This window comes from Fistularia commersonii, chromosome 25 (genome assembly GCF_037954325.1).
Source record: "Fistularia commersonii isolate RoL2024-O1a breed Wild chromosome 25, RoL_Fcom_v1.0, whole genome shotgun sequence".
Classification (NCBI taxonomy): domain Eukaryota; kingdom Metazoa; phylum Chordata; class Actinopteri; order Syngnathiformes; family Fistulariidae; genus Fistularia; species Fistularia commersonii.
This window is the reverse complement of record NC_141308.1, coordinates 2,804,010-2,816,071: the sequence shown is the minus strand read 5'-3', so window position 1 is coordinate 2,816,071 and position 12,062 is coordinate 2,804,010. Positions and strand designations below refer to the sequence as shown.

The 12,062-nt window shown below is 39.7% G+C and overlaps 1 protein-coding gene across 1 annotated transcript in view; it reads right to left on the bottom strand.

Moving 5' to 3' along the window:
• tnn (tenascin N) overlaps nucleotides 1–11,800 on the bottom strand; it is a 30,617-nt gene extending 18,817 nt beyond the window's left edge. The window contains exons 1-4 of the mRNA XM_086173058.1: nucleotides 11,661–11,800; nucleotides 2,351–2,548; nucleotides 2,054–2,254; nucleotides 1,527–1,901 (exon numbers count right to left, since the gene is read on the bottom strand). Coding sequence (XP_086029184.1) covers nucleotides 1,527–1,901; nucleotides 2,054–2,254; nucleotides 2,351–2,546 — 772 coding nt within the window. The 5' untranslated portion in view covers nucleotides 2,547–2,548; nucleotides 11,661–11,800. The remainder of the gene's footprint in view (nucleotides 1–1,526; nucleotides 1,902–2,053; nucleotides 2,255–2,350; nucleotides 2,549–11,660) is intronic.
• Nucleotides 11,801–12,062: the final 262 nt, after the last annotated feature.

The following is a 12,062-nucleotide window of genomic DNA, read 5'->3' as shown; positions in this document are numbered from 1 at the left end:
CCACATCTTTTCAATAGCACGGACACACGAAACTGTCTGGCTTCAACTACCCTCTACCTCAGAAGAGCAAAACACAGCTTGATAGATTTAAATTACCGACAGTTGCCCCGCTATGGTGAAGAGTGAACTATTGATGTTCTTCAAAAAATGTGATTCAGAACCTGAAATTGATTGCAGGCAGTCTTTGTTGAGTGTGGATTGTGCTTTGGAATAAGTATAGGCTGTTCTTATATGGATTATTAATAAAGCCGCTTCTGTAGAGAAGAACAATTGACAAAGTTATAAAATCTGGACACACCCTCACAAAAGTGTCTGGTCTGGAAACCATCACAATCCCAAAGTGTGGACCTTGTTGCTTTGCTGTTTGTTCGGTTTTAAATTAAATGCCTTCTTTCATTCCAAAGGTATGATGTGAAATTCACTCATTAAACTTATGTGGACCAAAATCCAGGAAGGGACCTAATGTGCCTGTTGAAAGAGCATCACACCAATTGCTGAAGCTACAATAACCTTTGGTCAGATTCTTATAATATCACAGAAGTATGCTGGAATTACCCTTGGGTTGCCTTTCATAATTATCAAATACACTTTGGTAATGGAATTAGTTATCTACTCTTAAATTCAACCAAACAGTTTGTGGTCTGGAGGGAAAACTTATATGAGTTAAAGCAACGTTGTCTAGCAGTGCTGGGCAGCACCAGGTTCTAGTGATACCAAGAGCACTTGTGAAATACAGGTTGCTAACAATTCCTAATTTATTACTACCGGACTTTGCTGCGCACCACTCTATTTATTAAGTTAAGCAGGTGACAATTCAACAATATCACTCATGGTGAGAAGACAAAGATGAATTGTGTTTGTTCTGCTGCAACATCCTGCACATTCTGGATTGATCTCACAGGGCAAGTCACCTCACAAGTCAATCTCCAGATGTTTTACTCAGCTAGAGGCTGAAGACTTTACCATAGCTGCCATTACAAGAACACATCGCTACTGGAGAACACATTTGTGCACTTGTATAGTTACATAAATTTGCAATCATTATTCTAAAATTGTTTAAAAGTCCCTTGGTTTTCATTAGTCTATGATCAGATTCCCTGGTATTGTAATGCTCTTAGGTATAGATACCTTTTTTCAAGATTCAAGTTATTTTCTTCTCTACTTTGCTTCATCCTCTTCTCTTTTGTACTGACATTGAACTTATATTACCTGAAAGCAGCACTACAAGCAATCAGAACTTCTGTGTGCAGTCACAGGCGAGTACTTTGCGTCCAAGAAACTACATTTGGAAAAATGGTGATTAAACTGCGCACCATGGAAAAATACACATCGTTGGAACTAGCTGACACTAAACAAGAAACCCTGTCTTGAGTCTGTCCCTGCAACTAACATTTTCTCTTGGACCAATATAAAGTGCGGAGGCCTTTAGTATCAGTGGCCCATAGCTTAACTGCCACCATGTCCAGCATGTCAATGTAGAAAATAGGATTTTAAAAAGCTGTTGTTAAGCATTTGAATGACTTTACCTATTGAACAGTCTTCTCCATAAAAGCCCTCATCACAGATGCACTGGCCATTTACACAGCCGCCATTGCCACTGCAGTCATTGTGGCACTTCTGGACACTGCAATCTTCACCACTGAAGTGTTGGAAGCATACACATTTTCCATCCAGACATCTCCCCTTGTCGTTACAATTGCCTGGACATGTCAGCTGGCTACAGTCATTTCCTGTATATCCTTGATGACAAATACACTTCCCATCTACACAGCGGCCATTGTCATTGCACTCATCAGGGCACGAAGACACAGAGCAGTCTGGGCCTTCCCAGTTTGGATCACAGAGGCAGCTGCAGGAATCATGTTGGTAGGTACCATGACCGCTGCAGTTGGTGTCCACACCTAGAGATGTAGATGCAGAAGAAATATTTTGGGGTAGATTATCAAGTTAATGCCTGTAACTGACCTAATTATATTACTTCACACTCAAGCTTTAGAAAAATAATAGGAAATAAACAACAAGAAACCCAGCAGTAAGCTGTGACAGAGCTTACCTGCTGCTCCACCTCTGCCACAACATCCTTGTGCACACTGAGTTTTTAGGTAATTGACCTCCTCCTCCAACCCATTAACTCTATACAAAAGATCCTTGAAGCTTTCAGACTCCTCACAGTCACACTTGGTTGTTTGCAGCCTGATGTTGTGTCGGAAGACAATGTCATTCTCTCCATTCATGTTTGTCTCCATCAGAGCACCTACAATGAGAACATTAAGTCAACATATAGAGTATATCTTACTAATCTGTCAATGACAATGTGCTGTTTTTTAATCTTGACAGTTTTGCTTCTGACCTGCTTCATCAGAGGTTGGGAGTTGCTCCATTTTACAGCCCGAGTTCCCTGCCATGTCAATTTTGTAGACATGGCTGAAGGTGAGTCCCTTGTCTGTGGTTACAGAGTTCTCGTTGTTGTCAGCAGAATTGGAAGGTGAGATGGCACAGAGTAAGCCCAGTAGGCTCAAGGTCCAACACAAGAGTCTTGGAGTCATGGCTAGGAGACAATACATAAGAATACCATAATTCACCTCTCTAATCTTTCAAAATTCTTTTCAAAAACCAGATGGATACGCATTTAGAGATGGGTGTGGAACCCTTTAAAAGTGTAAAAAAAAAGGGTAACGGCAGGGTGAAGTCACGCATCCTTAAAATACAACATTTTTTACTGGCGGTTGTATTTTTATTACGATAATAAAAAGATTACGATTGGAATAGACTCAATTTTTTTCTATTTACTTTAAATATCATGTTATGTACTACAAATATTCTGTTACTCTCATATTTCCTTGTAAATTATAGTTTTCATTAAGAAATGCAAAGCCAATAACATCTTTAAATACCATGTAACAAAGTGGTATGTGATAAATCTTGGAATTAATAAAAATCACATCTATTTTTACATTGAATCTAAATACTGGCAGACAGATCATGAATGACTGAAAAAAGAACCATCTTTATATACTTGGTCAGTATTTCATATTTATATGAGTACAGAGACCTATAATTTTCTCTGAACAATATTTAACTTACATCACATTAGAACTTGTAGGGCACACTAATGTATTTTTAATCTTCAGTTACCTCTGGCCTTTGGAAACCTCGCTGATCATTGATGTGTGTGTCAGGAAAAAGTTAGCAGTCACAACTTCACCAGAAGGGAGACAACACTGATTTGTAAATTTTTTTATCTGTTCCTGTTCTGGTTTAATTGATGACAGTGGTCATGTTTACCTCTTCAGGTACCAGCTCCTATTTTTTTATCTTCATAGATGATCTCTACTGGCATTTTTACCAAACTTAAAGCCTATGCTTGCTTGCCTGCCTCTTGAGAACTTTTGGAGCCAGCAGAAAAATTATGAATCCTGATTAAGTAGATTTTCATGAACTTTTTTGTGAAATTGACCTCACAAGTTTATAATAAAGTTGACATGAGACAAAGTTACAGCTCATTCAGTTGGACTGACATATTTTCCATCAAAGTCATAAGTGAATACTGACAACACCAAAGTATGCATGGCATTTTATTTAAAAAACAGGTCTTGGTTATTTTTTACTTGAATTTCTATCAATAACAAAAGAGCCAGGGCAGAATATTTTTTGCAATCTTCTCATTGAACCTGTCCAACTGGAAGCCCCTTTTCAAAATATTTACTAGGTGACCAGAGAAAACAGTTACAGACTGAGAAAGTTAAACAGAATGCTGAAAACGCAATTCCTATTTATCCCGCTGGACACAATCTGAGCACTGACCAGCACATTAAAATGTCAGCACTCAGACCGAAAACTTAAAAAACAATCCCTCAGCCAATATAATGATTCTATTATCAGATTAACAGGGATTCCGAGTAAGGATGTTACGTGAGAAAGACTGACCCTCTCCTGGTATGGAAAAGTCATAAATAGCTCAGGTTGAATTAGTGGACACAATTCATTTTTAGCCAGTTAGAATGTGGCTTGTGAGTCTTTCTTCCAATGATTTACTTGCGACAAAAGTCAGCTCTGTTCTATTCCTTTTGGGGGGAAAGGGTGGATGGAATTTACATGATCTGTTTTATCTGTTTCCTGTTTTGGTCTACACTCGGCACTCCTGATCTGTTTTCGTTATTATAGCTTGTGATTAAGTTGTTGTTGGTCAAAGGTTTGAGGTTAAAAACTAGGAGCTATGACATCAGTAGGAAACTGTGTTTTGACTTTCTCTGATGGCTGGCATTTGGACTTTATTTGGTTTTTAATCAAGAGCCAATATTTTTGAGAGTGAGATGGAGTAACAGAAATATGAGGACTCTGAGATGGAGCGAGATGTAACATGAGGGCCAGTGAGACAAAAAAAAATGAAAGAGATAAATGGTGTGTGGGAGAATAAATAGGTACAAAGAATGATAGTCGAGTGTTTGTGAATGATTTGCTGAAGGGTCAATTTATGGAAAAGCAGTGAGCTCTGGAGGACAGAAAAAACAAATATTTTTATTGCTTCCCATCAAGGTTTTATGTGCTGTTCACTATTTTAAAGTAATTTATGTTTTCTTTTTTAGAATAAACTGCTGAGAACTTCCAAGCATAGCAGAGGACTGCTACCATTTGCAATCTATGTCCGCCCATCCATTGTCTGCCGCTTATCCTGCACTCAGGGTCACAGGGGATGCCGGAGCCAATCCCAGCTGTCATCGAGCGAGAGGCTTGGTGCACCCTGGACTGATCGGCACTCAATCGCAGGGCCACTTGTACAGATAAACATTCACTCACTCGAATGTCAGGGACATTTTTCCCAATTTTTTCCAGTATCCCAGAGGAAACACACACAGACATGGGGAGAACATACAAACTCTACACAGAAAGGTCCCCCTGGTTGGGTCCCCACCAGGGTCCTTTGTGCTGAGAGGCCGAAAGGCTGTGAAGCAAGAAAGGCTAACCACATGCTGCCCAGCAATGTATGTCCCACAGTGGGAAAGGGAGGGGAAATGGGGTATTAAAATGGGAAGTGGAGCAGTCAGAATTAGAAATACTGCATGAAAGACGTGTGGATGAATGGCCCAATATATGGATTATATATAGGTTGGTGCCTGGATATGTTATGATTGGATGTCAAAGATGACTTTGACCTAATGCTGTGTTATATTTTCAAAAGCAACCAATTGAGGTTTTCTTGAACAACTGATAGCATTATAGAACTCATTTATTAATGTTATTTCAATGATGAAATGATCTGACAAATATATATATATATATATATATATGTATATATGCTGTGTGTGCCACACAGCACAAAGGACCCTGGTTCGATTCCCACTTGGAGCCTTTTTGTATGGAGTTTGCATGTTCTCCCCCTGTCTGCATCAATTTCTGCCAGATTTGCCAGTTTCCTCCCACAGTCCAGAAACATGCAGGAGGTTAATTGGAGTACATTGGAAAAATTGTCCAGTGTGTGAATCTGGAGTGAAAGGTTGTTCATCTCTTTATGTGGCCCGGTAGTCAAGGGTGTACCCTGCTTCTCGCCCAATGACAGCTGGGATAGGCTCCAGCATCCCTGGGATCCTGCTGACTGCAGGATAAGCTGTTGGTGATGGATGGAAAGTGCGAACTGAAAAACATGGTTCTTTACACAGATAAGTTGCATAAAATGTGTCAGAATTCAGAATAACTATTTTGAAAACAGTGAGGTGTTTCTCATCTGTATGGCAAATTTAAACCAATTTAAAGCTATTTGACTTGATATTTGAGATTACTGTAATTTCTGGACTATTGAGCGCCCCTGAATATAAGCCGCTAAAAATAAACAACTAAATAAATATATGGTTTGATTCCCAGCTCCTCCTGGTTCGTCTAAGTGTTGTTGAGCAAGACACTGGACCCCTAACTGCTCCCCTGGCACTGGTCGACGACAGCCTACTGCTCATGGTTCATCCATGATGGGTAAATTGCAGAGAGCGAATTTCCCCATGGGGGTTAATAAAGGATAGGTTATCATTATTATTATTATCATTATTATTATTATTATTATTATTATTATTATCATTACTTGTGTACATATATAGGCCGCACTTGTCTATAAGCCGCAGGTGTCCACATTGTAACATGAGATATTTACGCAGAAAGATGTTATGCAGAAACGGTCTTTTGTTTTCATTTGTACTTTTTTTTACTTTCAATTAAATACAATACCACAAACATCCACAAATACTGGAGCGGCTTTTTTCCTAACAGTGCCTGTAACATGACTGATGAAAGAGATTAATAATAAATAACACAAGGAAAGTTCCATCCATCCATTTTCTATCCCTACTTTGTCCTACTCCAGCTGATAGCTATCTTTGTCTTCCTCCTGCGCACTAAAACAATTAAAGTAATTTCTTCAGTGTTGGAATTTAACAGCCTCAGAATATCATAGTAAATTGAATGGCCTGATGTGACGAGGCTAAATGTTTTGGCAATTAATGTTTTTTACCTAAAAAAAATCCATAAATTAGCCACATCATTGTTTAAGCTGTGGTAATGCAGACTCAGGTTGGCACGGGCCAGTGTCTCCCTGAGCCAGTCCCAAGCCTGAATAAATGCAGAGGGCTGCATCAGGAAGGGCATTTTTCTGCCAAAACCAAACATGCGAATTAAACATAATAACCAGATTATACTGGATCGGTCGAGGCCCGGGTTGACACCACCATTGGTACCGATGACCTACAGGGTACCAGTGGAAATTGGGCTACTGTGGGTCAAAGAAGGAGAGGAGGAAGGTGTGTTTGGAAGCAGAGAGAGAAGAGGAAAGGCAAGAATCTGGGACTGAAAGTAATGACTTTGAATATTGGGAAGATGACAAGAAAAGGAAGAGAACTGGTCAACATGATGCAGAGAAGGAAGGTGGATATATTGTGTGTCCAGGAGACCAGGTGGAAAGGTAGTAAGGCTAGAAGCTTAGCGGCAGGCTTTAAGTTGTACTATCATAGTGCTGACAAGAAGAAAAATTGAGTAGGAGTTATCTTGAAGGAGTTCTGGAATGTTCTAGAGGTGAAAAGAATGTCAGATAGACTTATGAGTCTGAAACTGGAAACTGGAAACTGAAGGTGTGATGCTAAATGTTGATAGTAGCTATGCCCCACAGGTGGGATGTGAGTTAGAGGGAAAAGGAGAAGTTCTGGAATGACTTAGATGAACCGATGCAGAAAATCCTCAGAGATGGGAGAGTGGTAATTGGAGCAGACTTCAATGGGCATGTTGGTGCAGGCAACATAGGGGATGAAGAAGTGATGGGCAGATTTGGTATACAAGATAGGAATGCAGAAGGACAGATGGTGGTTGACTTTACAAAAAAGATGGAAATGGCTGTAGTGAACACTTTTTTCCAGAAAAGACAGGAACGTAGGGTAACTTACAAGAGTGCAGGTAGGAGCACCTAGGCAGACTACATCTTGTATAGATGAGGTAATCTGAAAGAGATCAGTGACTGCAAAGTAGTTGTACATGGTGGAAGCTGAAAACGGAGTGTTGTATGGTTTTCAGGGAAGAGCTGAAAAAGGCTCTGGGTGGTCAGGGAGAGCTTCCAGAGCTGGACAACTCCAGCTAATATTATCAGGGAGACAGGTAGGAGAGTACTTGGTTTATTGCCTGGAAGGAAAGTACGTAAGGAGATTTGGTGGTGGATTGAGAAAGTGCGGGAGTATATACAGAAAGTATATACATAAAGTGGTTAGCAAAGAAGAAGTGGGACACTGAGGGGACTGAAGAGAACAGACAACTGTACAGAGAGTTACAGTGTAAGGTAAAGATAGAGCTAGAAAAGGCAAAATAAAGGGCGTACGATGACTTGTATCCCCGGTTGGACAGTAAGGAGGGAGAGAATGATCTATACAGGTTGGCGAAACAGAGAGATAAAGATGGAAAGGATGTACAACAGGTCCGGGTGATTACGGATAGAGAGGGAAACATATTGACAGATGCTAGAAGAGTGACGGGAAGATGGAATGAGTACTTTGAAGAGCTGATGAATGAGAAAAATGAAAGAAAGGCAAGGGTAGGAGAGGTAAATATTGTAGACCACAAAGTAGCATTGATTAATAAAAGTGAAGTGAGGATGGCACTGAAGAGGATGAAGAGTGGAAAGACTGGTCCAGATGATATACCTGTGGAGATGTGGAAGTGTCTCGGAGAGGCAGCGGTAGAGTTTCTGGCTAGATTATTCAACAAGATCTTACAGAGTAAGAAGATGGCTGAGGAATGGAGATAAAGTGTGATGGTGCCAATTTTTAAGAATAAGGGGGATGTGTAGAATTATGGCAACAATAGAGGGATAAAGTTGATGAGCCATACAGTGAAGTTATGGGAAAGAGAAGTGGACTGCGTAGACAGCGAGCAGAAGTCAGCCTTTGTGAGCAGTAGTATGGCTTTATGCCTTGAAAGAGTACTACAGTTGCTAATAGAGAAAGTATGTTATCTGTGAGACAGTGGTGTGCTGTAGTGGTAACAGAGAAGTTCAAGGTGGAGGTGGGACTTCATCGGGGATCAGCTCTGACCCCCTTCTTGTTTGCAGTGGTGATGGACAGGCTGACAGATGAGGTTAGACAGGAATCTCCATGGACCATGATGTTTGCGGATGACATTGTGATCTGTAGTGAGAGCAAAGAACAGGTTGAGGAAAATCTAGAGAGGTGGAGGTATGCGCTGGAAAGGAGAGGAATGAAGATTAGTCGCAGCAAGACAGAATATATGTGTGTGAATGAGAGGAACCCGGGTGGAGCGGTGAGGCTACAGGGAGTGGAGATCAAAAAGTTGGAGGATTTCAGGTACTCGGGTCAACAGTCCAGAGCACCGGAGAGTGCAGAAAAGAGGTGAAGAGACGTGTTCAAGCAGGTTGGAATGGGTGGAGAAAAGTGTCAGGGGTACTATGCGATAGAAGACTATTAGCCAGAATGAAAGGAAAGGTGTACAAGACAGTAGTGAGACCGGCGATGCTGTATGGACTAGAAACAGTGACAATGACAAAAAGACAGGAGGCAGAGCTAGAGGTCGCAGAGATGAAGAAGCTAAGGTTCTCTTCGGGAGTGACCAGGATGGATAGGATCAGGAATGATTCTATCAGAGGGACAACACATGTTAGAAATTTTGGAGAGAAGGTCAGAGAAGCCAGGCTGAGATGGTTCAGTCATGTACAGAGTAGGGATAGTGAATATATTGGTAGACGGATGCTGGAATTGGAGCTGCCAGGCAGGAGGTCTCGAAGAAGAAGGTTGATTTGCTGGGGCAACCTCTGAAGAGAAAAGCCAAAAGGAGAAGAAGCAGAAGACTGTTTAAGCGGTGTTCAAAGCGTGTGAAAAACATTGTGGCTTATAATCCGGAAATTACAGTAAATTAACTTAAATGCATCAGAAATGCAGTATGATACAGTATGAAAATAGAGTGGCTACAAACTATCCATCTGGATGTTATGCCTGCAAATCCAGATAGTCAGGTACTACATCTAGAAAGCTGTCAACATGGCTTTCACATCCCCTCAAGTAAAATCCAGTATGTCTATAAACACATTTAGAAATACTCTTTTGACAATAAATTCTCCATGTAACTCCATCATTGGACCCATAAAACAATTATTGACTATTTGTAATGGTATTCTCAGTGTATATGAGAAAAAAAAGCTGTCTAGCATAGCATTGTGCTGATTATATGTATAAGAAACGTCCCATTAGTCAAAGTCAAAAAGTCAAAGTCAACTTTATCGTCAATACTGCCATACGTTCACACATACAGAGCATTGAAATAGCATTACTCTGAGACCCATAGTGCAAAAGTAAAAGAATTAATAATTTCAGAGAATGACGAGTTATGCTGAGGTATTATTCATTGGACGTGAGGGATGTTTGCATCCAAATTTAATAGCAGTGTTTTAATTATAGAGGTCAAATGGTGCTTTTGTGTTTACCTGTAATTACCTTTTGTAATTACCTTTGGATATTGGAAACTGTTGATGTGCAGACAATGAAATGAAAAGATGACAGAATGGAGAGAAGAATCAAATCACACCTGAAGGCGGAATCAGAAAATCCATGGCTTTATACATACTGGCAAGTCTAAAATAGGTGTTGTTGCTGTCTTTTGCTTTCTGTATCTTTTAAAGGGATCTTGCAAACAGTAGAGGTGATGTTGGGGGGGGGTTAGGAGTATTTATTGGGTCCTTGACTGACAGGTCCCAAATATATAACAGCATAATGAATGGTATATAGGAATAATAACATGTGTTTTTATGGAGCTCAAAAACTGTAGCTGCTCCCAAGGCAGACAAAACAAAGTAAGTAAAATGAACCTGAAAGCAATTATTGCCTGAGAGCAGAGTTCATATCTCCATGATTTTGTCTGCCTCCTTATGCCAACCATACAACCTCCATTACCCTCTAAGGCACTGTCAGGTGAAAACCAAAACCAGAGAATCAACGAGGCAGCAAAAATTCTGGCATAATTTTCTGAAATAATAAAAAATTGTTTTAAGTAACTTTGTGTGCCCTTGGGTCATTTTAAGTTTGTGAAGGTAAGTGAAAATAATTCTCTTTCCCAAGTTTTCAGGTTTTCCATGAAACCATGTCACATTAGGCAATCTGAACACATTTTATAAGCCACCCACTCATGGTTATGGCTCTCCTTTTTTCTCATTCCCTCTTTCCCATTCTCTGTCTCCCTCCCTCTATCATTTTGCATGGCTCAGGGCCCACATCTGTAGTTCATTTTGTGAGAGCTTCTGTGTATTCCCAGAGCAAGCACAGTAGCATTAAAGGTAAATCTAAGGGATCAACAGCCCTGTGTGATTGTCAGTCAACTTGGGACATAAGTATTTAAACCTAAATACAGGTTACCATTTCAAGCGAATGTAGTACAGTGACCTTTGTAGACAGGGAATACTGAATTAGTCATTTCAGCAATTACTGACTATATACAAACATCAGATGTAAAAGAAATATTCTATTCTACAATTATATAAATGTTCTGAAAATGATTTTGACTCTAAACATAAATATCAAAATTATATTAAAATTAAACTTTTTCACTAAGAAAATTTTACATTTACCGACTTTATCAATAACATACTACAAAAACACCTGGTTTTGCTCCCTTAAAATCTTGCAAGCCACAACTTGACAAGGACAACAACAACGACAATCCCAGAACACTTAAATTCAAAGTGTGAAGTTTAATTTTCGATTTTGGTTTCTGCTTAGGGTTCAACACACCCTCATTCAAGCCTGACCACAATATCAATGGAGTAGATTCAAAAAAGATTTAGGATTAAATAGTGTAAGAGGAAGAAAATAATTATCTGTGAGAGTAAAATATATCTGAACGATTGACTGAAGAAAAATATCTCAGAAGAAATGTCCAAAAACCAAAGAAAAGGAATTAATTATTCCTCTGGAATCCTTTACACATGAGCTGTCTCTGATTCAGGCAGACTGAATAGCAGGAATCAAGAGTTTCAAACATATTAATAATGTTCAAACACATTTGATAATGATTTTGTTAGTTTGCTGATGATCTTACACACAATTATCTGACTGAATATTTTATACCATGAATTTCATCTTAAAGTATATCACTTGGATCACTGAAAGTACAAAATCACAATGTTGCCTTACCCTCAGAGATCTGATTTCTTGAGTCTTCCTTTCTCTATTCTCAGAACACCAAGATTCTCCCTCTGCCACCTGTTAACAGTTTTGGGTCAATAATTCATAGTCCCTTACACTGACTGTAACTGTTGGTCTCTCCCTCCCACCTCAATTGTCAAAACCTATCCCAAACTCTCCTATGGGCCAATGGGCAGTTATTTTGGGAGTGTCTCCTTTCCTCATGTGATTGAATGAGACAGAAGAAGAAGAGGAGGAGAGAGGTAATGAGCAGCATTTATTCCCCTTTTTTCCCAAATAAATCTCTTTCTACCTACACTCAGCTCTCCTTTTCAACATTGCTGCCCTTTCTTCACTTTTAAAATGTATGCATGTATGCCTTTTAGTCACAGTAGCACAGGGGTATGAAAA